General features: G+C 49.2%; 1 protein-coding gene across 2 annotated transcripts in view; it reads right to left on the bottom strand.

Annotated features, from left to right (window-relative positions):
- CCDC149 (coiled-coil domain containing 149) overlaps positions 1 to 23,001 on the bottom strand; it is a 97,902-nt gene that overhangs the window by 40,490 nt on the left and 34,411 nt on the right. For both annotated transcript variants that reach the window (XM_008274661.4, XM_017350540.3), the window contains 2 exons: positions 21,213 to 21,251; positions 4,366 to 4,473 (listed from right to left, as the gene is read on the bottom strand). In XM_008274661.4, coding sequence (XP_008272883.2) covers positions 4,366 to 4,473; positions 21,213 to 21,251 — 147 coding nt within the window. The remainder of the gene's footprint in view (positions 1 to 4,365; positions 4,474 to 21,212; positions 21,252 to 23,001) is intronic.

The following is a 23,001-nucleotide window of genomic DNA, read 5'->3' on the forward strand; positions in this document are numbered from 1 at the left end:
ACGGGCTCTGGGAGCCTGGTCACAGCATCACTGAGTGTTCCGGAACCCAACAGCTCCAGACAGCACAGGAGCCGGCCACCGTCCTGGTTACCACAGCTCAGCCTCCTCCGCTGCCTTCCCAGGGTCTCCTGCCTGGGGCTGTTCGCCCCCTGCTGGGCTCGTTTGCTTGCTAGCTCCTGACTCCACAGTGAGCCCCTGATGGCCAGCAGCCCACCAGCTGGCCATTGCTAACTTAAGCCTTGTGTTCTTTCTGCCTTCTCTTTTCTGCTTTCTCCAGTCCCGTTGCTCTTCATTCATTCATTCCCTTTACTCATTCATTCATTCCACTCATTCATGGAGTCCATCCACTCCTTCAATAAAGATTTATCAAAGAATGCCACAGCACCAGGACTAACAGTGCCAATTCCTAGGCATACAGCGGCGTAAAGGTGGGCATGTGCTCCCCCTCCCCCGGAGCTGATCCTTGGGGCTGGGGGTGCTACACGAGTGCCAGCAGAACAACACAGGAGGGCACTGCGGGCACACAGAGTCTCAAAGAGCTGGAGAAGGCGACATTTGATCCACAACCTGAGAGATGAGTGGGAGATTGCAGGAGAAGAGAATTCCAGGAAGCAAACTGCAGGTGCAAAGGTCCTGGGGTACAAGGCACAGCAAGGGGCTGACAAGGTGGCCAGTGGCAAACAGGGACAGCACACGGAGCCCTCGCAGACCGAGGCAAGGTGGTGGGACTGGATCTGGAAGGCAACAGAAGACTTGCAGCAGCAAGTGATACGAATAACAATAACGAAAAAACCAAGGGTGAAACTACACAGGCTCAACCTACTCTCTACCACACAGTCACAATCACCTTTGAACAGGACTTCCGATTTCTCAAGAAGCCTGGTGCCGTCAGGATCGAATGAGTAATCTGGCCTTAGCAGTGAGGACCAGGGTGGGAAAGGGAGGGTGACCGTGACTCGCGGGGACGGGAAAACAAAGCAGCCCCAGACGCAAAGAGAATGAAGCGACTCGCCAGGGTTAGTCTTTCTGAGGGGGAGCGTGAGCTCCTGAGGCGGGGTCTGCTGAGCATGGCCATGCAACCCCCCCACACCTCCCCACACCCCCACACCTTTGGCAAGCAAATGACTTCACAGGCACAAATACAAGTCACCGGATTCCAAATCTCGGCGGCGAGCAAAGTTGATGAATGTGGCCGGCTACCGGGATAAAGACCGAGAGCACAAGCAAATCCAGAAGTCCTCACCGCGATGACACGAAAGGAGCCCCCCAGCTGAGGTTAGTGCTAGACACACACACAGAGATGCACATGTGCAGACATGCACAGTCCACACATGCACACACAAACAGGTACAGACATGCACTCACACATACAGATGTGCAGACACAAACTCACAGACAGGTATCATACACACACAGACATGCACACAGAGACAGGTATGCATACACACACACTCATACAGACATGCACACACACACAGAGACAGGTATGCATACACACACACTCACACAGACATGCACACACACAGAGACAGGTATGCATACACACACTCACACAGACATGCACACACACAGAGACAGGTATGCATACACACACACTCACACAGACATGCACACACACATAGAGACAGGTATACATGCACACAGAGACAGGTATGCATACACACACTCACACAGACATGCACACACACACTCACAGGTATGCATACACACACTCACATAGACATGCACACACACTCACAGACAGGTATGCATACACACACTCACACAGACATGCACACACACACTCACAGACAGGTATGCATACACACACAGACATGCACACACACAGAGACAGGTATGCATACACACACACTCACACAGACATGCACACACACACTCACAGGTATGCATACACACACACTCACACAGACATGCACACACACACAGAGACAGGTATGCATACACACACTCACACAGACATGCACACACACAGAGACAGGTATGCATACACACACACTCACACAGACATGCACACACACATAGAGACAGGTATACATGCACACAGAGACAGGTATGCATACACACACTCACACAGACATGCACACACACACTCACAGGTATGCATACACACACTCACATAGACATGCACACACACTCACAGACAGGTATGCATACACACACTCACACAGACATGCACACACACACTCACAGACAGGTATGCATACACACACAGACATGCACACACACAGAGACAGGTATGCATACACACACACTCACACAGACATGCACACACACACTCACAGGTATGCATACACACACACTCACACAGACATGCACACACACACAGAGACAGGTATGCATACACACACACTCACACAGACATGCACACACACAGAGAGACAGGTATGCATACACACACTCACACAGACATGCACACACACAGAGAGACAGGTATGCATACACACACTCACACAGACATGCACACACACTCACAGACAGGTATGCATACACACACAGACATGCACACACACAGAGACAGGTATGCATAAACACACTCACATAGACATGTACACACACAGAGACAGGTATGCATACACACACAGACATGCACACACATACACCACTCAGACATATTCACACAGATGTGCATATGCACTCACACAGACATGCACACACACAGACATGCACACACAGGCACACACATAATCACAGACAAGTACACACACATAGACATGCACACAGACAAGCACAGACATGCACAGATGTGCACACACAGACACGTACTCACACAGATGTGCACACATACATACATGTACACTCATACACACCTACATTAACACACACGCACGCGCACACACACACACACACTCCCTTTCTTTCCTTGAAATATCAGCAGCTGACATCACTTTCTGAAATTGCCTATACTTCAAAACCAAAGGATTCAAAGTAACCAACAGATAAAGCAGAAGGGAAACTCTGGAAAGTTGGGCAGAGAGGGTAGCTCAGACCAAAAAAGCAAACAAAAGATCAAGAGGAACCGGGAACCCAAAGGCACATCATGAGAACGTGTCAGTATTTGGTGGGCTTGTGACAGCTCCAAAAGTCATAGCATCTGTACGGCTCAGAGACAGCTCCTGCACCCCTCCATTGCATGCCCTACAAACACTCACCTGGAGTCCCCACGGCAGGAAGTGACTCTAATTACTGGCCAAACACCTAGGTTCCAGGGTGTACACCCTTTTACTGATGCATAAAACCACACGAGAGGCGCAATCAGCTCATTCGGTGTCAATTAGACCCTTTCCTGGGCGTTCTCTCCCGCCGCTATTTCACGAATTTCAAGAACGCGCCCTGAGATGGGGCCGCTCGCCCCGCAGCGGTGTGCACAGGCCCCTCTGCCTTCACGTTAGGGAAGAATTCTCTCCCACGCACTTCCGGGCCCTTTTCCAAAGACTGATCATCGTTCAAAATGGCGCCTTCCAATAGCCAAACCCAGCAACAATGAAAATCACCAGCATTTGTCTGAGAATGTGGACATATCTGGAAAACATTTCCCCAAGAAGATGCCCTCGAAACACACACACACACACACACACACACACACACACTACTACTACTACTACTACTACTACTACTACTTTCTTGAGTCAAACTCCAACACCATTTCTGTTGCAAAAGCTGCCTCTGGCAAGGAGTTGAAAATGAATCTATCTTGGCAAAACGGGAAATGGTTCTGGGGGCCAGAATTAAACCTCGGCAGTTTTTCTTCTCTTTCTCAATTGTACTTTTGTTCCCAGCTTCAGCTGGGAGAGAGAGAGAGTGCGCATACATTTGATTTGGAGTTTATGAGTTCATATTTTATAATTAACGTTGCCAACAGGGGAGTTTGATTAATACCAAGCAGCGGATTTTGAGCAATGTTCCATACAAATTGCCAAATTTAGCAATAAAATAAATTGGTTATGTGAACATAATTAGTGGGATGACTACTTAAAATTCAAAACTGAATGTGAATAATTCCAAATCATCTGAGCCACAAATCCATTATTTGGATAGAAGGGGGAAAGTGTAGCATTTGGGTTTTATTTCGCCCTCAACTGCAGCGCTATTCACCACCGGGCTGAACGTAATGAAACTCCGACAACGGGCTGTGACAATGTTTTAGAGAAACCCAGAAACACACACACACACACACACACACACACACACAAAGGGAATGTAATAAATATGAGAAATGCTAAACAGTGAATTTTCATTGCAAATGCAAAAATCTATAGCAAGTTTTCTTTTTAACAAATTCTGTATTACGTTTTTCAGACATGCAGTACATAAACCTCCAATGCCCAACTGCACAGCACAGGTTCTTCCTGGAAATATTCCGGGTACCTTATTGTCACCTTGCACTTCGCCGAGCCTTTGCTGAAGTTCTTTAATCTCTTCTCCCAGGTGTTTATTTCGGTCCTGCGAATCTCGCAACAGTTGTGCCAGGTTAGCCTGGAAATATCAATCCGTTAGGAAACACAATCAGATAGGCAGGAGTACAGACCCGTGGGGTTTCTCTGGGCTTGGGAATGTTGGTGTCCTAGGCAACTTGAAGCTCACGAAGCTCACTGTTAAACACCTCTGTGAATGGAGCAAGTGTGCAAACTGTACCAGTGCAGTTGTGTCGTCGGGGAAGAGTGAGAATGAGCCTGGCCATGACCTCAGCTTAGGGAAGTCCTTTGTTTCCTTGCAGAGGGGACTTGGACTAGCAGTGGAGGAGTCAGCTATCTTTGACTTAAACAATTTTTTTTAAAGATTGATTTATTCGAAAGGCAGAGTTACACAGAGAGAGGGAGAGACAGAGACAGATAAGATCTTCCATGTGCTGGTTCACTCCCCAGGTGGCCACAGCAGCAAGGGTCTTGCTAGGTCAATGCCAGGAGCCAGGAGCTTCATCCGGGTCTCCATGTGGGTAGCAGGGGCCCAAGCACCTGAGCCATCTTCGGCTGCTTTTCCCAGGGAACTGGATTGGAAGTAAAGCAGCTGGGTCACGACCCGTGCCCACATGGAAAGCCAGCACTGCTGCTGGCTTAACTGGCTAACACATCAACGCTGGTCCTTGACTTAAATTATTTTTTAAGAGCTCATCACCATAAGTTTAACAAATGGACACAGCTAAATCCTAAAATCAGGGCCAACAGTAAAGGAAAATCTTCATTTTCTTACTTAGATCTTCTCTCTCTCTCTCTCTCTATATATATATATATATACACACGTATATATACATATACATATATATATATAAAAGATTTGTTTATTTATTTAAAAGAGTTACACAGAGAGAAGGAGAGGCAGAGAGAAAGGCCTTCTATCCGCTGGTTCACTCCGCAACTGGCTGCAATGGCCGGAGCTGCACCGATCCAGAGCCAGGAGCCAGGAGCTTCTTCCAGGTCTCCTACACAGGTGCAGGGGTCCAAGGACTTGGGCTGTTTTCCACTGCTTTCCCAGGCCACAGCAGAGAGCTGGACTGGAAGTGGAGCAGCCAGGACAGGAACTTGCGCCAATACGGGATGCCGGCACTGCAGGTTGCAGCTTTACCCGCTACACCACTGCACTGGCCCCACCTCTAAATATATGTTAATGAATTTTTCTGTGCTACCTCCATGGCCAGCATGTCAATCACAGCTCCAGGAGGCAGCTGGAAAGGAGGTGAGCATCGCACCACGAGCTCAGAAACCAGCGTGCAGAGGACCTGCAGCGCTCTCCTGGGCTGGACCTCCCGCTGCCTTACTCCGCAGCACCGAACAGCCAGGCTGTGGGGGTCCTGTCCGACCTCCCTGAACCCGTGCCTTCCTTAAGACTGGCCCTGGCCCCATGGGACCCCTTGGGCCCTTTGGGTGGCTGTCAGCCAGCTCCCTTTCACAGTGGCCTTTTCCCAGGCACAGGGACACCTTCTGCCACGCCCCCACCCCCCCAATCTGGGATTCCTGGCTCTCTGCCATCTGGCTCCACGCTCCCATGCACCCCCGCCTCAGCATCCCACCTTGCCCCAGGGGCTTCCTGTTCTGCAGAGCACTTGGCCAGCGGTAACTGCCTCCCCTTAGCAAGGGGAGCCCTTCTGTGTGCTCCCTCCTCGGCGGCTGCACACCTGCACGTGGGCAAGTGTTGGAAAGACACAGGACGGATAAATGCAGGCAGGAGCCAGGTAGGAGGGGAAGACTGGGGTGACAGGGGAGGGGAATACCTCCTGCAGTGGCTAAGTCTCCAAGGCCTTCCGTGTGAACACCTTGGGGCATACTACTTGCACTAGACATTAAGCACAAAGGTGAGAGAATGCCAACCTGGGCTCCATCCTCACCTCCCCCATCCCCCCACCCCCACCCTCCGTGGCCTGCTGAAGGGACATCCTGTAGCCATCACCTTGCAGGTGCCTTACCCCTCGCCTCCTCCCAGATCTCCGCCAACCAGGCTGATCCCATCTCATCCTCCTTCCTCTGGTACCCTCCCCACCTGGGAGCCTCCTCCCCCAGCCCCTCGCCACCTGGGACCTTTGTTCTAAGATCACCCACCTGGACAGCACCCCCTCCTCCCAACCTACCATGCTCGCTGCAATCCTGTAGCCTCCCCTCCGCCATGCTGTTTCCCAGAGCACCGGCTGCCTTCTAACACACCGTATCATTTGCTTCATGGTTTATCGCTTACTGTTTATTTCCTGTCTCCCTCTCCTTCCTAAAGCATAAGTTCCATGAAGGGCAAGGAAGGCTGCTCTTGCGGCTGACCGCTCTCCTGACCACCTAGGAGCTGCTGCCCCGTCCGTATTGTGAAAATGGGGCAGCTGGATGAGGCTGGAGGTTCAGGTCGCAGCCCCACGCCACATCTGAGTCCTTCGAGAAATGAAAGCCCTGGCGCCCATTGGCTGGGATTAATCAAGCCCTCATCTCCAGCCACTCATTCATTTGTGGATATTACTCAATAACTCAATCTAATTTCTCAGGTCCATATTTGCAAACCTCCCGCCCTGTAATATCTGGGTTCCAATTTTCCTAGTTGTCTGTTCTCATCAGATAAAATTGTGGTGATGGGTGAGGGAAATTAATTCCCATTCTGTAGGTAGGAAAGCAAAGGAGCACTGTGGGCAACTGACGGTGTCTGGAAATTTCTCTGGGATGGAATCCGGCAGGCTAAGTTGCATCCCCTAACTGGATGGAATTTGTACAAGCCCCTAACTGGGATGGGTGAGTCTGCATGAGTTTCTTAACCTCTCGACTTTCCCCATCTGTAAAATGGAGCTAACGATACACATTTCATAAAGTGAGATGATACTTTTAAATAATACACACAGAGGGAACAAACTGTTGAAATCCTTACTTAAGGTATACTAAGCTGATCTTCTGTATATTAAGATAATCGAAAATGAATCTTGATGTGAATGGAAGGGGAGAGGGAGTGGGAAAGGGGAGGGTGGTGGGTGGGAGGGACGGTATGGGGGGGAAAGCCATTGTAACCCATGAGTCGTACTTTGGAAATTTATATTCATTAAATAAAAGATAAAAATAAATAAATAAATAAATAATACACACAGAATGCCCAGCTTAGTACTTGGCATATAGCAGGTGCCCATTAAACGCTGATTTGTCCCCTGACTGCGCCCTTCCAGCGACTCCAACTCATCGCTCTGTGGACAGAGCTGTGTGGATGCAGCAGGTGCCTCCCGTGCTCCAGATATAGCAGTGACCATGACAGACAAAATCTTTTGTGCCTGCAAACCTGCAGTGAATGGATGACATGAATTACATGATATGACAATAGACTAAATAAAGACTTGGTGTGTTGGGTATGAAGGGCTACAGAGACAAACGGAGCAGGCAAAGGAATAGAATGTGCTGAAGAAGGGTCCACAGAGGGCCTCGCTGTGGGGGCCAGCGGTTCAGTGGGTTAAGCCTCTGCCTGCAATGCCAACATCCCGGGTGAGCACTGGTTTGAGTCCCAGCCACTCCACTTCTGATCCAGCTCCCTGCTAATGTGCCTGGGAAAGCAGCAGAAGATGACCCTAGTCCTTGGGCTTCTGCCACCCAAGTGGGGGATAGAGTTCCTGGCCTCTGGGTTCAGCCTAGCCCAGGCCTGGCCATTGTTGCTGTTTGGAGAGTGAACCAGCAGATGGATGGTTTCTCTCTCTCTCTCTCTCTCTCTCTCTCTCTCTCTCTCTAACTCTGCCTTTCAAATAAATAATTTTTTTAAGATTTATTTTATGTGCAAGGCAGAGTTACAGAGAGGCAGAGGCAGAGGCAGAGAGAGAGAGAGAGATTGAGAGAGAGGTCTTACATCTGGTGGTTCACTCTCCAAATGGCCACAGCAGCCAGAGCTGCACTGATCCAAAGCCAGGAGCCAGGAGCTTCTTCTGGGTCTCCCATGTGGGTGCAGGGGCCCAAGGACTTGGGCCATCTTCTTGTGCTTTCCTAGGCCACAGCAGAGAGCTGGATGGGAAGTGGAGCAGCCAAGACAGGAACCGGTGCCCATATGGGATGCCAGCATTGCAGGCAGCGGCTTTACTGCTATGCCACAGTGCCAACCCCAATAAATAAATCTTTTTTAAAAAAATTGATGTCCCTAAAAAAAAAAATAGGCCTCCCTGAGGCCACATTTAAGCTAGATGTGGAAAAGGAGACAGCGGGCTCCTCACGGGTATCCTGGGGGATAAGTCCAAGTAGGAGAGGCAAACCGGCTTCCCTCCCTCGCTCTTCCCAGCCCCATCTCAGCATTTCCACTTGGAGATGGAAATGTTCCCAGCCACAGGGCAGGCTGACGAAGGGACCGTAGTGAGTTCAGGGGCGACTCAGCCCTTGGCTTTCTTCTCCTGGTGCCTGCACCCTGTCCTGCAGCTGTCACTCGTGAGCACAGGGTTTCACAAGTAGGCAGCCTCTGCCTCTCCTCCTGGGACCTCCAGAACACTCCCCAGACCTTAGCTCACTGACCCAGTCCTGGGCTGCAAACAATCCCTCCCAGCAGGTGGAGTGACTGCCCCAGGGGAGTGGCAGCAGGTGCCCCGCCCAGCGCTGGCTCCTGCATCCATTCTGCCAAAGGTAGCATCCCCATCTGGGGGAGAACAGGCAAAGCTCACCTTCCTAGGACTCTGCCCCAAAATGGTCAGAGGTGCTCGCAAAGAAATGTTTCCTACAGCAACAATGAACACTGAGCAAAATAAATAAATAAATAAATAAATAAAAACTATGAACAAACAACAAAAAAAATCTGCAACTTCCCTGACTTTTCCTCTGTGAATCCACAGCGGCTTGAGCCCATCAAGGGGCCGGGAAGACCCTGGTGTGCGTGGTGACCAAACGTGCTCTAACCCTGCACAGCTCAGTGCCTCAGTAGCGAAGGACCAGGTCTCCTCTCCACTCCAGTCCAGGTCGATAGTTTTGCAAAATACAATAAAAATGAACGACTCGGGAAATGAACTTTTTTCAAAAGACATCGAGATGAAACGCAAGTGCTTATTGTTAGATTCAACAGACATGAAATCGTGCCGTCAAAGCACGGTAAACGTTGCCGAACACTTGCTCTCGATTTCTGTACTTGTCGTGTCTCAGACCAGAAACAATGAGGTTGCAGCCTGGCCCTGGTGCTTGGGTCTTGCTCTGAGAATCCCTGATCTCAGCAACGCTCCCACGTGCCTACATAGGTGTGGACTTCAGAAAGGTCACGAGAAAAAAAAAAAAATGGAAGCAAACGATAAGCTTATTTTGGTGCAAAAAAAAAAAAACACTTTGAAATTCATGCAGCACACACAACTTCCATGAGCTTTGTGAGGATCCTGGGAAAACCATTAGCCAGTGGTTCCAGGGCTACAGGGCGGAGGGCTGGGCTGCAGTAAGAAAGAGGGACGTAGGGACTGGAAATGTGATCACCAAACACCAGGTACTCTGTGGTCCCAGAGAAATCTGCCGGAACAAAGGCAGGCGTTTCTCCATTAGCTCCAAACAATGGTCAATTAAAGTCGCCATGCCCCCAAGCCGCTTCCCTGTAAATCTACCCAGCATCAACTTCATTGGGTAGATGACTGTAATTTTCATTTACTGTGAACAGGCTGGATTCCTTGTCATCACACCCGTCTTCTCTAGTCAACCCTGCCACCTCTTCAACTCTGAAACAATAACTTTGAAAACTAGAGAATGACTGCTGTGATGTGGTGCCTTATTCGTTGACATGCATCTTAAAGAACAACAATAACAACAAAAAGGAGCATATTCCAAAGGACTCCAATAGAGGAGGAAAGTTCACACAGGTCTTTGGACCAAAAATAACGCTGGTGACTCACACACTCACTCTCACAATCCATCAAGCTCACACACGGCGCCTGCTAATAACTTAGCAGCTATGCAGAGCACTCGAATCTGAGTGAGAAGGACTCCGGGCCATCAGTTTAGAATAGCAGCGCTCTGTAAAGGAAGACAGGCCGCCAAGACTGGGAAAGGAAAACAAAAGCCAGAGATGATTTTCCTCTAAACCTCAGGGGCAGGAGGCAGCATACATAGCAAAACAGAAAAAGCTATCCAAAGGAGCTGCTTCGAAATACTCGGGTGTAGCCAGGGCCGATGTGCAGGGTGGACATTTCCCTCCTGTTAACAGTGGGATCTACCGTGCGATCCACATATCTAAGTCACTTCCTCAAGCCTCAGGTTTGTCTATGAAAACTGGGATGGGGAAGGGAAGGCAGAGAGACTGGATGACAACAAAGCCCGGAGCCAGGGGGCAGGAAGGGTACAGCTGCCCATCCTGGAACAGCTCCCTCCATCCCCAGTCCCCAAAGCCAGCTCCTGGAGTGGGAACAGGATCCTCTCCCTCTCCCCCTCTCTCTCCCTCTCTCCCTCTCTCACAGGGAGGCGGAGAGCAGGGAGTGGAGAGTGCAGGGAGAACTCACCCCAGGCCCCTTCCCCACTTTTCTGCAGAAGTCCTCACCCGGATAAGCAGTCACACAGAGGGGCTGGGGGACTGTCCTTGCACGCTGCTCCAAGTCCTACTCAGACTCAACTCCAGCCCTGGTCTCTACCACTGTTTTAACTTCCCTATAAATGTCACAAAATGTGTCCCAACAGTTTCCACTATAGATGCAACATTTAAAACACAAAGCAGAGATGCACTGACAGAATATCTTTCGATACAGTCAGGGGTCCTGTTTGGCCATGACCATCATGGTGAAGGCCTCCCATTTGCAATGATGAGAAGGGTTTTCAGGAGGGTGATGCTAATAAACAACCCCCCATCTTTCAGCAGCAGGAGAAAAGGAGAAGCTAACTCCCATTTCCAAATGAACAGAGGACGTGATGAGGGGTACACCATGCCGCCTTCCGCCATATTGGCACAATGAGTATTTTGAGCTGAAGGCAACTGAGAATCAGCAGATGCAGGAAGAGTTCTCTGCACACTTTTTCTTTATTTTTTTTCCTAAAAGCAGGGCATATGTGCACTTCCCTTTGTGAAGGTATTCCCAAGAAGAGGAGAAAGACTATTATGACAAGAGAAGGAGAGTCTGCCCTAAGATGCACTTTCCTAGCAAACCTTACTAAGATAACCCACCCATTGTCTCATTTGCCCCTCTGTATTACCCAGCTAGTATTCCACAATCAGCCCCCAAAGCCTAAACCCCCTTCTATTTTTAAAATAGTCTCTGAGCCCCCAAGTGTAACCTCCTCTTTGAGTTTCACTTCTTATCTGCAAATTCCCATTGCTCATGAAAATCAATAAAATCTTAGGCTTTATTCTGCTCTTAATCTGTCCTTTGTCATTTAAATTGGCAGGCCACAGCCACTGAATTTAAAAGGGCGGAGAATAAGCTTTACCTCCATCACACATAAAAACAAAGCAGAAAGAGAGTGAGGGGAAGTTTCAGGTAAACCTCACAACCTCGCACTCTTCCAGATACTGAGAAGGGGCCGCCACTTGTATTCACCTGAGCCCTTCACTGTTTCAGACCAGCGGCCAGAAAGAAAAAGGCCTACGTCCCAGGAAACAAGCCTTCAAGTCGTCTCAGATCTTGGGAATTTATTAAATACATATCCTTTGAACCTAGCCGTGGAAAAGTACTCTACGGCATAACATAAAAAGGATGGCGAGCAGGAAGCTCCGTCACACACCTCTCAATCTGCAGACACCTACAGCAGAACTGGAGCTCAAGGAGGAGAGAAAAGAAAACAATAGAGACAGACACGCAAGCCGACCCTGGACCCAGGCGCTTCCTCAAGAGAAAGGGGAAAACAGAGTGAGAGGGGGAAGAGACAGAGGCCAGGTTTAGGAAAAACCGCTCAACTGCATGGCATCAAAAAATGTTGATCCCGTGGGCTCCTAAAATCCACACCTTCAATCGAGGAAAGTACTAGATTAAGCAAGTATACGTTAAAAAAAAAAAAAGTCCGATGAAACATCAAATGTGCTTGAGAGGAGTGATTGATAGCAAATTTAATTGCAATTTCTACTCCGCTGCTTTGGACTGATGAGGACTCCTGGGTTAACAGTAATAGAGTGAAACTTGCTTTGCTTAGCAAGGGCCCCCTATTCAGAGCAACTGCCAAAGTGATGACCTCGGCTACAGTGACAGCTTTCTTATTTACAAAAAAACCACCACCCGAGAGCTTATTCCATACATATTTTTTGGCTGTGCAAGAAGCTATCTGCAGCCTGCTCCCCACCCCCCAACACACACACCTTAATCTCAGAACACACACTTGCTGATGAATGCATTCTCAGGCCCATGCAGGCAAAGGCTCCTGAATAGCTTGGGGATGTTGCTATTTAAATAAATGTTTGCTTAATCTTGGCCATTTTGACTGCTTCTGCCACTCACCGGCTCCCTTAATAACTCCCAAATTCTTAAGATGCACGGAGCCTAAATTTGCTCATCTATAAATGGAGGGGTTTCCCCTTCTCCCCTCCCCCAAATTGCTGCAGGATTCAAAGGTTTTGTAGAAGATGCCAGAGTGCTCACAATGAAGTCGCTGTTATGATGTGGGCGGGCTCTGAGCCACTGGACCTTGGATTTCCTTCCTGGTTTCCCTGGTGTAGCAGTAAAGTCACAACCGTTCAAAGCGTTAGGAAAAGAGACATCTCAAAGCACTTGAGATCTTTGAAGGAAGTTTGAGGTTTCCTGCATCAAACCAGGATGCACATACAAAGCCGCTCTGATTCGCCGTCCCCGCGGGGACTAAAATAAGCTTGACCAAGAAGACTTTTCTACGGAAATAAAAGGCTCCCTGCCACCCACACAGGGCCACTGGCTGCGCGCTGTTTTCTCCAGGGCTGTCGGCTTGTGCACGTCGCCATCTAAAGCAGCCATCACTTTTTAGAGGCAAGAAAGCAATGCCTCCCTCCCGGGTGAGGAGAGGTGCCATCCCTGGTCCCCGTGCTGGAAATCAAACGCCGAAAAGACAAAAAGATCTGAAAGGCGCTCTGTTGATTCACGGAGGAGTTTGCATGGGGGGTGGGGGGTGGGTTGTGCGGCTGCGACCCAAAAGAATTCCACTTTAGAAGATTAACCCAAGATCATTTAAATTCCCCTTTGTCTCCTTTGCAGGAAGTGCTTGTTTAGCAAAAGAAAAATATTGAAAGGGTCGCTTGAGATCTTAGGGTGTTCTGAATCGGGCAGGGCGAAGGGGCGCTCTGTGTGTACACTTCCGCCTGGAGCCAGGAGGAGCGATTTCCATTTCAATATCCCAGGAGAAGCTATTAGCGCAATCACTGTTGTCAGGATTCCTTCCTAGCTTCTTTAACGGATGATTTGCCATTGGAAATTGAGTTGTTTGAAAAAGGATTCCCAGTTCCAAAAGAAAGCCTCGACAACTGTATCTCCGCGGCTACAAAATGTCAAAGTCCCAGCCTGCTCGCTGAGGAGGAGACAGCAAAAGCACAAACAGCGATGGCCACATAGGGGTTGCACAGCAAAGAGGGCGGCTTCGAAGGGAAAAATCGCTGGCTCAGTGTCTGGGAGCCCACCCCTGCCAAGCCGAGGACTTTGAACAAGGCCCTTCATCTTTGCACTTCTAGGCTGGACTGCACTGTTGACTAGGGTTTTTTTTTTTCTCCAAAGTTCAAGAATAATACAGGACAAACACCTGCACTGGGAGAGAGAGCGGGCATTTAGCCCAGCTGTAAAGAGGCCTGTGTCACACATCTGAATGTCCGGCTCCCACATCTAAGTCCAGTTTCCTGCTAATGCACACTCTGGAAGCAGCAGATGGCGGCTCAAGCACTTGGGTCCTCACCACCCACGTGGGAGACCTGGATTAAGTTCCTGGCTCCCAGCTCCAACCTCAGCCCAGCTCCTGCTATTGTGGGCATTTAAGGAGTGAACCAGGGCCGGCACCATGGCTCACTAGGCTAACCCTCCGCCGTGCGGCGCCGGCACACCGGGTTCTAGTCCCGGTTGGGGTGCCGGATTCTGTCCTGGTTGCCCCTCTTCCAGGCCAGCTCTCTGCTGTGGCCAGGGAGTGCAGTGGAGGATGGCCCAAGTGCTTGGGCCCTGCACCCCATGGGAGACCAGGAGAAGCACCTGGCTCCTGCCTTCGGATCAGCGCGGAGCGCCGGCCGCGGTGCACCGCCGCGGCGGCCATTGGAGGGTGAACCAACGGCAAAGGAAGACCTTTCTCTGTCTCTCTCTCACTGTCCACTCTGCCTGTCAAAAAAAAAAAAAAAAAAAAAAAAAGGAGTGAACCAGTCAATGGGAGTGTTTTCCCTCTTGCTCTCTCTCCGCCCTCTGCCGCTCAAAATACATGAAAATTAATTTTAAAAAATTGTCGAGTGGCCGGCTGGCACTGTGGCGCAGTAGGTTAAGCTGCGGCACTGGCATCCCATATGAGTACTGGTTTCTGTCCCAGCTGCACCACTTCTGATCCAGCTCCCGGCTAATACACCTGGGAAAGCTGCAGATGACGGCTCAGGAGTTTGGACCCCTGCCACACAAGTGGGAGGCCTGGATGGAGTTCCTGGTGCCCATCTTCAGCCTGGCCCAGCCCATCCACGGGGTCATCGTGGGTGAAATGGCAGATGGAAGATCTTTCTGTGTCTCCCTGTGTCTCTTCCCCCTCTCTCTGGAACTCTGACTTTCAAATGAATAAATACCTCTTTTTTAAAAATTTTGAGAAACATAACCTGAACTAGAATATCAAAATACAAGATAGTGGAACTGAATTCTGCCCTATTAGCTTGTGTGTAACCTTGGATAAGACATAGGAAAATTTTTAAATATTCAGCATTCATCAGACACACCAATTACCAGCCAATGAGCATGATAAGCACAACCCTAAGTTCAAAAGAACGTGATGAAAAGGTCTCCTATCACATCCATTTTGGAAAGGAAGAAGTTGAGACTCGAAAGGACACAGCTTGCCCCAGATCAGCACGTGGCAGAGTTAAATTTGAATTCATGCAATTGGATATCAGAACCCAAGCCCTTATTCTTTTTTTTTTTTTTAAAAAAAGATGTATTTATTTGTTTGAAAGGCAGAGTTATGCAGAAGCAGAGAGAGACAGAGAGATATCTTCCATCTGCTGGTTCACTCCCCAGATGGCCGCAATGGTGGGAGCTGCGCCAATCCAAAGCCAGGAACCAGGAGCCAGGAGCTCCTTCTAGGTCTCCCACAAGGGTGCAGGGGCCGAAGGACTTGGGCCATCTTCTACTGCTTTCCCAGGCCATAGCAGAGAGCTGGATCGGGAGTGGAGCAGCTGGGACTCCCATATGGGATGCCAACACTGCAGGCGGTGGCTTTACCAGCTACACCACAGCGCCGGCCCCAAGCCCTTATTGCTGACTGCTGCCCATGACGCTGCCAAGACCTATCTGCCAGTGTTGTCTCCCAAGACACATGGGAGATGACGTAAATGTATGCCCCCATAAAAGAGGGTACTTCAGAAAGTTCATGGAAAGGACAGGCATTTGACCTCGTGGTTAAGAGGCCTGCATCTCAGACCACATTGCCTGGATTCAAGTCCTGGCTCAGCTGCTGATACCAACTTCCCTCTAAGGCCGACCCTGGAGGGAAGAAGTGGTAATGGCCCAAGTAATTGGGTTCCTGCCACCTATATGGTAAACCTACCCAACTCCCAGCTTTGGCCTGGCCCAGCCCTAGCCACTGTAGGCACTTGTGGAATGAACTAGTAGATGGGACCGCATTTTCTCCCTCTCTCTCACACACACACACACAAAACAAGTATAATTTTTTAAAAGTTCATGGAAAATGGAATTAAAGGATGTTTATTTTGGTACAAAAGAATTTTGAGACTCAAAAATTTCATGGAACTGTGCATTATGAAAAAACTATTTTTGGCATCAAAATGAACTTATCTTTTAATTTCAATGTCCTGCCAGCTATTGGAAGAACCCTTGTCTGTGTGAGGCCCCTGAAAAGTACATGCACTACAAAGACTAAGGCTGTGGCATTGCTTTCTATCTACATGTGAAGAAAACCTTCAAAACAATCAGGTAGCAGCCCAGGGAAGACCAAGCTGCCCACCGAGGCTGCAGGGGCTCTGTGACCCCACAGAGTGGGATGCAGCTGCGGGGTGGGGGAGGCTTTCTCCTGAGCAAAGCCCACGGCTTTGAGCAAATCGTCCAAGGTGTCCCTGATGCACAAGAGTTTAAGGACCACGGGTCCAGAGGAATGGAGCTGACACACGGAGCGATCCTAGGTAGCGCTCTCGGGGGAGAGACCGGTGAGCAGAGAGCACGGGAACTCCTTCTTCCTTCCCAAGGCATGGAAACCACCGTTTCAAGGCCGCCAGGCAACAACGTGCTCTGTGGGCAGCTTCTCCTCCCGCAGTCTGCACACCTTGTGACCTCCGGGTCGCGTCTGTTAACGTGGCAGCTGCTTCTCGTCCAGTGCCTTTCCCTTGCACCAGGCGCAGGTGCTTTGCAGCTGCAGGGGTAAATACGGCACTTGCTATTTCGCCTCCAGGATAAATATGACATGTAATAGAGGAGACACCAGGTCAGGGTGTGCGCTTCCACCCACTTCCCACTGATGGAACAGTCCAGAAAATACCTGTCTCCCCACCCCCACTCCAGCACACATGTGCCAAAGCTGTCTGCTTCCAGCTAAATGGGAGGGTCTGTTGTCACCAACACCGGAACACTTAATGCCACATTTGCCTCCCTACACGGAGCACATCTTCACACCACTTAGCCAATAGCCAATCACATGCTTAAATAAACCAACCAACTGCAAATAAAATGTGGATATGTTTTCAAGGAGTAAGCTCTTTTCTTCTACTACTCATCATTATATTCTCCCTCAGCACTAAGCCAGAATTCCCTCCCCAACACTTTGGGCTCTATTTCTATCTTCTTAGCACTGATCATCACACGACAATCTGTTTCTTTTAGTTGTTTCATGTATTGTCTGTTTATGGCATCCCTACTGGAGTTAAGGTGGCCACCTTGTTGATGTTCTGAAGGAAGACACCTGGGGGCCTAGAGGAGGGAGCAGGATTGATGTGGAGTAAGTGGTATAAAGAGTGACAGTCCCGCTCACCGAAGGGGTAGCCGCCCCAACCACATGCAAGTTCCACACCCCAGAGACCTGGGCAGGACCTTCTCTCCCTGTCGAACTCAGCACGGGGCACCTGCAGTGTGTTCACAAAGCCCTTACTGAGTCGTGACAGTCACCAGCAGGTGCAGGCTGGGGCACCTGTGGCTAACGTCCTGACCGCCCCGGGCCTCTATTTCCTCCTTGGGCAGATGGCACCGATTAGAACAGTTGCTCCCTCGCCCAGTTGTATGGTGGATTCAGAGAGCTCTTCCGCCGTGATGCCCACACACATCTGGCACGCTGTGGGGGGAGCACTCGGTAATGCTGGTTGTGACCATCTTTGTCGTGCTCAGGCTGTTTCCAGATGGCGCGGGACGCAGATGTTTGTGCCACTGGACTGTCCCATGGTGACAGCAGGTGCAGTCCCATAGCAACGAGATGCTGGCTCCGCCCATATGACCCTCAAATGGACCCAGACCCAGGCCACAAGAGCTCCCCGCTGAGCCCAGGGAGCAGCTTTTTAACGAATGGTTATTTATTTATTATTATCTATTTGAAAGGCAGAGTGACAGGGAGATCTTTGATCTGCTGGTTCACTCCCCAAATACCCACAATAGGCAGGGCCAGGCTAGGCCCAAGCCAGGAGCCCAGAACTTTATCTAGGTCTTCCATGTGGGTGGCAGGGGTTCAACTGCTTGGGCCGTCATCTGCTGCCTCTCAGGTGCGTGAGCAGGACACCAGATCAAAAGCAGAGCAGCAAGAACTTGAACCAGCGCTCTGACACAGGAAGTGGGTGTCCCAAGCAGGGGCTCAGTCTGCTTCCCCACAACGCTGGCCCCAGTGAGCAGCCTTTCTCTAGTGGCCAGAGCCGTGGGGTGAGTATCCCCCAGTGTGGTCTGAGCCATATTTCACACCGAGAAGAGGAAGAAGGCACAAACCCACACAGATCACAGCAGCTACAGGCACCACGGCGGCACCTGAGTGCTGGCTGTCACTGCTCCCCCGCCAGCCACAGTTCTGCCTCCCACGGGGGCTGTGCAAGCAAGTCTCTCGAGGATCCACAAGCCAGGAGCCTCCTCTTTGGCCCAAGCTGCTAGGACTTGCTGAGTGTCTCTCGTAGCGAGCCCAGAGCTGCACTGGAAAGAATCAACATGCCCATACACAGTTGCTTAAAACAGGGCTGCTGATAAATGAGCGTGGATGCCCACCCTGCGCTGGCACTGTTGCTAAGGGCTCCACGGGCGTCATCTCTTGCTCCTTACAGCCGTGCTGCATGGTGGGCACCATGTCTGTTCCCATTCTATAGTCAGGAAAGCGGAGACACCCAGGAAGCCTTGGTAAGGCCACCCACTCTGTCAGGTGTCAGTACTGACCTGCCCCTCGCATCCCAGTTGATGAATCTAAGCACTCCTCTGGCAAAGGGCATCCGACCAGAAGAGGGGGCAAATCCCATACTGAGCGAAGAATGTTAGCTCAGGACCGAGTTTCCTGCCTCCCCTGAGGAAGGGAACCAGCCATCAAAGGAAGCTGATGTTAACGCTGACACAACAGGCCGGCGCCGCGGCTCCCTAGACTAATCCTCTGCCTGCAGCACCGGCACCCTGGGTTCTAGTCCCGGTCGGGGTGCTGGTTCTGTCCCGGTTGCTCCTCTTCCAGTCCAGCTCTCTTCTGTGGCCCGGGAAGGCAGTGGAGGATGGCCCAAGTGCTTGGGCCCTGCACCCGCATGGGAGACCAGGAGGAAGCACCTGGCTCCTGGCTTCGGATCGGCGCAGTGCGCTGGCCGTAGTGGCCATTTGGGGGGTGAACCAACAGAAGGAAGACCTTTCTCTCTGTCTCTCTCTCTCACTGTCCACTCTGCCTGTCAAAAAACAAAACAAAACAAAAAGCTGACACAACAACAGAGATGTCAGATAAGACACAGGATGCCCAGTGACATGTTAACCAGATCAACAATTAATATTTCAGTACCACACAGGAGACGCTTATATATAAAAACATCTTCATTATCTATCTGAAATTCAAGCTAACCTGGGTGGCCCTGTGGATTCCTTGCTAACTGTGGCACAGTGGAAAGAACAAGTCCGTGACAACTTGCTGAAGCCACTGAGGACACAGCCCCTGAAGCCCGCACTGCCTCTGACCCCCTAGTTCTAGAAGGTGACCTCTTCCTTTAGTGTCTCAGCCGTCCTGTCACTTGCATCCCAAAATATCCCATCTCATGCAGCAAATCAGCGGTTCCAACCCAGGCAGGAGGGCTGCAGAGCCTGCATTCCCACCACCATACTAAATCCTAAAGGGACAGAAACTGAACGCTGTATTAAGAGCTACTGTGCCAGTGTTGGGGACACTGAGCTTGTATTTTTAGAACTATAAGACAGCAGCTTGACAGACTGTTCTGGAATTCATCAGATTCTCCTCAGTCAATGTAAATTTGTGTTATAAAGTCACAGAACGGGAATTCACTTAAAACTATAAAACTCCTTCATGAATACTAACACACTCAAAAATCACAGCACAGACGGCTACTCACAACCATGAAAACACCTAGCAAGTCAGATTACAGATTCCCATGTTGACACAGTAATGAGGACTTTCTATGTAATTTTGTTTAGCAAAAAACATTCATTAGCTCCACAGAAAAACCTGACTGGAGATCAGATCTGGAACATTATCCAATAATCACATCCAACAAGAAGGGAGTGTGGAAGGGAGCCGCACTGAGTGGCCCCAGGAGCCCAGACGGCCCTGAGCTGTTACCCAAGGATCGAAGGCCTTGGGGGCAGGGGCAGGCAGGTCTTTTGCCAGCACCAAAAGGCTCAAGGTAATGAACCCAAGGATTTTACACGTGGCTGTATGGAGTGGCATCCCCAGAACAGGACAGCTGGAGACTCAGTGGATCAGCCACACCACAGCAGAGAGACAGGACAAGTCCCATGTCCTCGTGTGCACCCACAGTTCTGAAGCCCTGCTCAGGGGCAGGCACCCCCCCATCACCTGGGAACCAACAGCATTCAGAGCAGCCCCTGGGCCCATCAAAACCTCTAGAAGAAAACCTTTGTGTAGAAAAGCTGTGGAGTTAAGGAAAATCCCAACAAAGATATCTTTGGGTAATAAAAAGAGTGTGTGGGATCGAATTAAACTATAAATTGAACAAAACTCTAATCAGAATACAGAACTTGTGTGTGTGTGTGTGTGTGTGTGTAAGATCAAAGTAACACTGGATAAAATGCTTCTAAGTTTTACTTGGAAAGTTTAACAAACAGAAACCTCTGAAAAAGAGAAGAGAAAGGAGACCAGCCCAAGCAGATACTAAAAGAATAAAACAGGGAAAAAAAACTAGAATAATTGCAGTACAAACACAGGACACACAGGAAGTTCAACGGAACAGAACAGGCAGTCCAGACACAGATCACACATTTAGAAGGCTTTCTTCAGTTAGAGGTGGGTATCTAAAATCTGTAATGAGAAAATGGATTCATTGGGGAGCCAATAGCCATGAGCTCTCAGTTTCCCAGCAGGAACAGGGAGCAGTCAACTGGTGCACCTGCCTCCACCCCCAGCCCTGAAGGCGTCATTTCACACCCTCGCAGTCAGAATCCTACACCCACTCCTCCTGGCAATACGAAGGACTTGGGAAAACCAACTATACTTTTGGGGACTCCCTGACCCCCGGCTTGTTGCAAAGCACCAATAACAACAACCCAAGAGTTACGCGTGGTCAGGAACAAGTCTCACCTGCTTTCTCTTCTCAGGTGGTAGTGATGGATCTCCATCCTGCAAAGAAACACATTTTACGTTTTACTTTTTAAAATTTTAATTCACTAACTTTATTTGAAAGGCAGAGAGATACAGACTGAGAAATATTCCATCTACTGGTTCACTCCCCAAACACCTGCAGTAGCCAGGGTTGGGCCAACTCAAAGCCAGGAGCCAGGAGCTTGATCCAGGTCTCCAACACAGGTGGTAGTGACCTGAGAACTTGAGCCATCAGCTGCTGCCTTCCAGGGTGTGCACTGGCAGGAAGCTGGGAATGGATGTGGAATTTGGACTTGAATTAAGACGGTCCAATATGAGACACAGGTGTCCCAAGCACTGTCTTAACCGCTGTACCAAATGCCTGTTCATATTTTACTTTTTTAAAAGATAGATGTACTTAGATTAAGGAGTTGGATAAAACTATAGCCTAAAATCAGACCGTCCTCATCCCCACCACCAGGCAAGGAATAATATGCTGGGCTAAGCTCAAATACACTTAAAAATTCTATTAACTCAACCTGAGTTATTTTGGGAATACCCTTAGGGAATCAGTTCCCAGTCCAAGTGGGACCAAACCTATGTTTTTCTAAAACTATGAAGAACATGGATTTATGGAAATTACATAGGATCAGATCCTAAACTGAAATAATGTTCCTCTGTTAATTAGACTCAAAGGAGCAGTCATATACACATACACACACACACACACACACAGTGGTATGGGGGAAGCAGAAATAATATTTGCTCAACATGAAATTAACTGAGAACTTCCACTCCTATTAGACTTTTTGCCTTAACAGAATTCACTTCCTCTCCCTATTGTGAAATCTGGGAATATAAATACCTCAGGTGAATAAGTAAATAAATGTACAATCTTATACCTGATTTATGTCAACATGATTTTAATATGAACAATCCTTCTATTTTTATTCCAGGGAAGTTCAATAATACCCACATAGATTATAAAATGTTTGCAACAATGTTGACATTTAAAAAGAGATTGCATCAATTTAACAAAAGAATTGAAACTATCAGTGTATCCTCAACTGCAATATATTTTGCATCCTTAATAAACATGTCATCTGACAGCAGATAATCAGAGTACCTGAGTTTAAGTCCCAGCTCCACTCCAACTCCAACTCCCTGCTAACGTGCATCCTGGGAGGCAGTAGGTGAGTACGTGGGTCCCTGCCACCAACAGGGGAGACCTCACTGACTTCCAGTAATTTGCAGAATGAACCAGCAGATGGGAGCTCCATTTCTCTCTCTCTCTCTCTCTCTCTCTCTCTCTCTCTGTCTCCCTGACTCTTGAGTAAATTTAAAAAACAAAATCTTACCAAGTGAAAACCTAGAGAAAAATCTAAAAGCCCAGGAGAAGGAAAAGATTACAAAAAAAAGTGGATATATTCACATTAAGGATAACCATGTAGATATTTAAAACAATGAATTTAACCCATACGGCCTGGAAAGATGTCCCAATTGAAATGCGGAGTGAAAAGAGCAGATTCTAGAAGAGTATTTGCAGCACGCTGCTCACCAGAACTCTGCAGCGAGGGAACTGTTCTGCAGCTCCACTCTCCGCACACGTGTTCTACACCAATGCTGACTGGTGTGTGGCCCTCAGCCACCTGCACCAACTGAGCCCACGTGAGACGGAGGAGCTGTGTCTCTTCTTTTTATTTAATCCCAATTCTTTTAAAATTAAATATGAATAGGCACATGTGGACCAGTGGCCTCTGTATTAATGCACGTGTAAGATACAATACAA

Source organism: Oryctolagus cuniculus, chromosome 2 (assembly GCF_964237555.1).
Source record: "Oryctolagus cuniculus chromosome 2, mOryCun1.1, whole genome shotgun sequence".
NCBI classification, from domain to species: Eukaryota; Metazoa; Chordata; class Mammalia; order Lagomorpha; family Leporidae; genus Oryctolagus; species Oryctolagus cuniculus.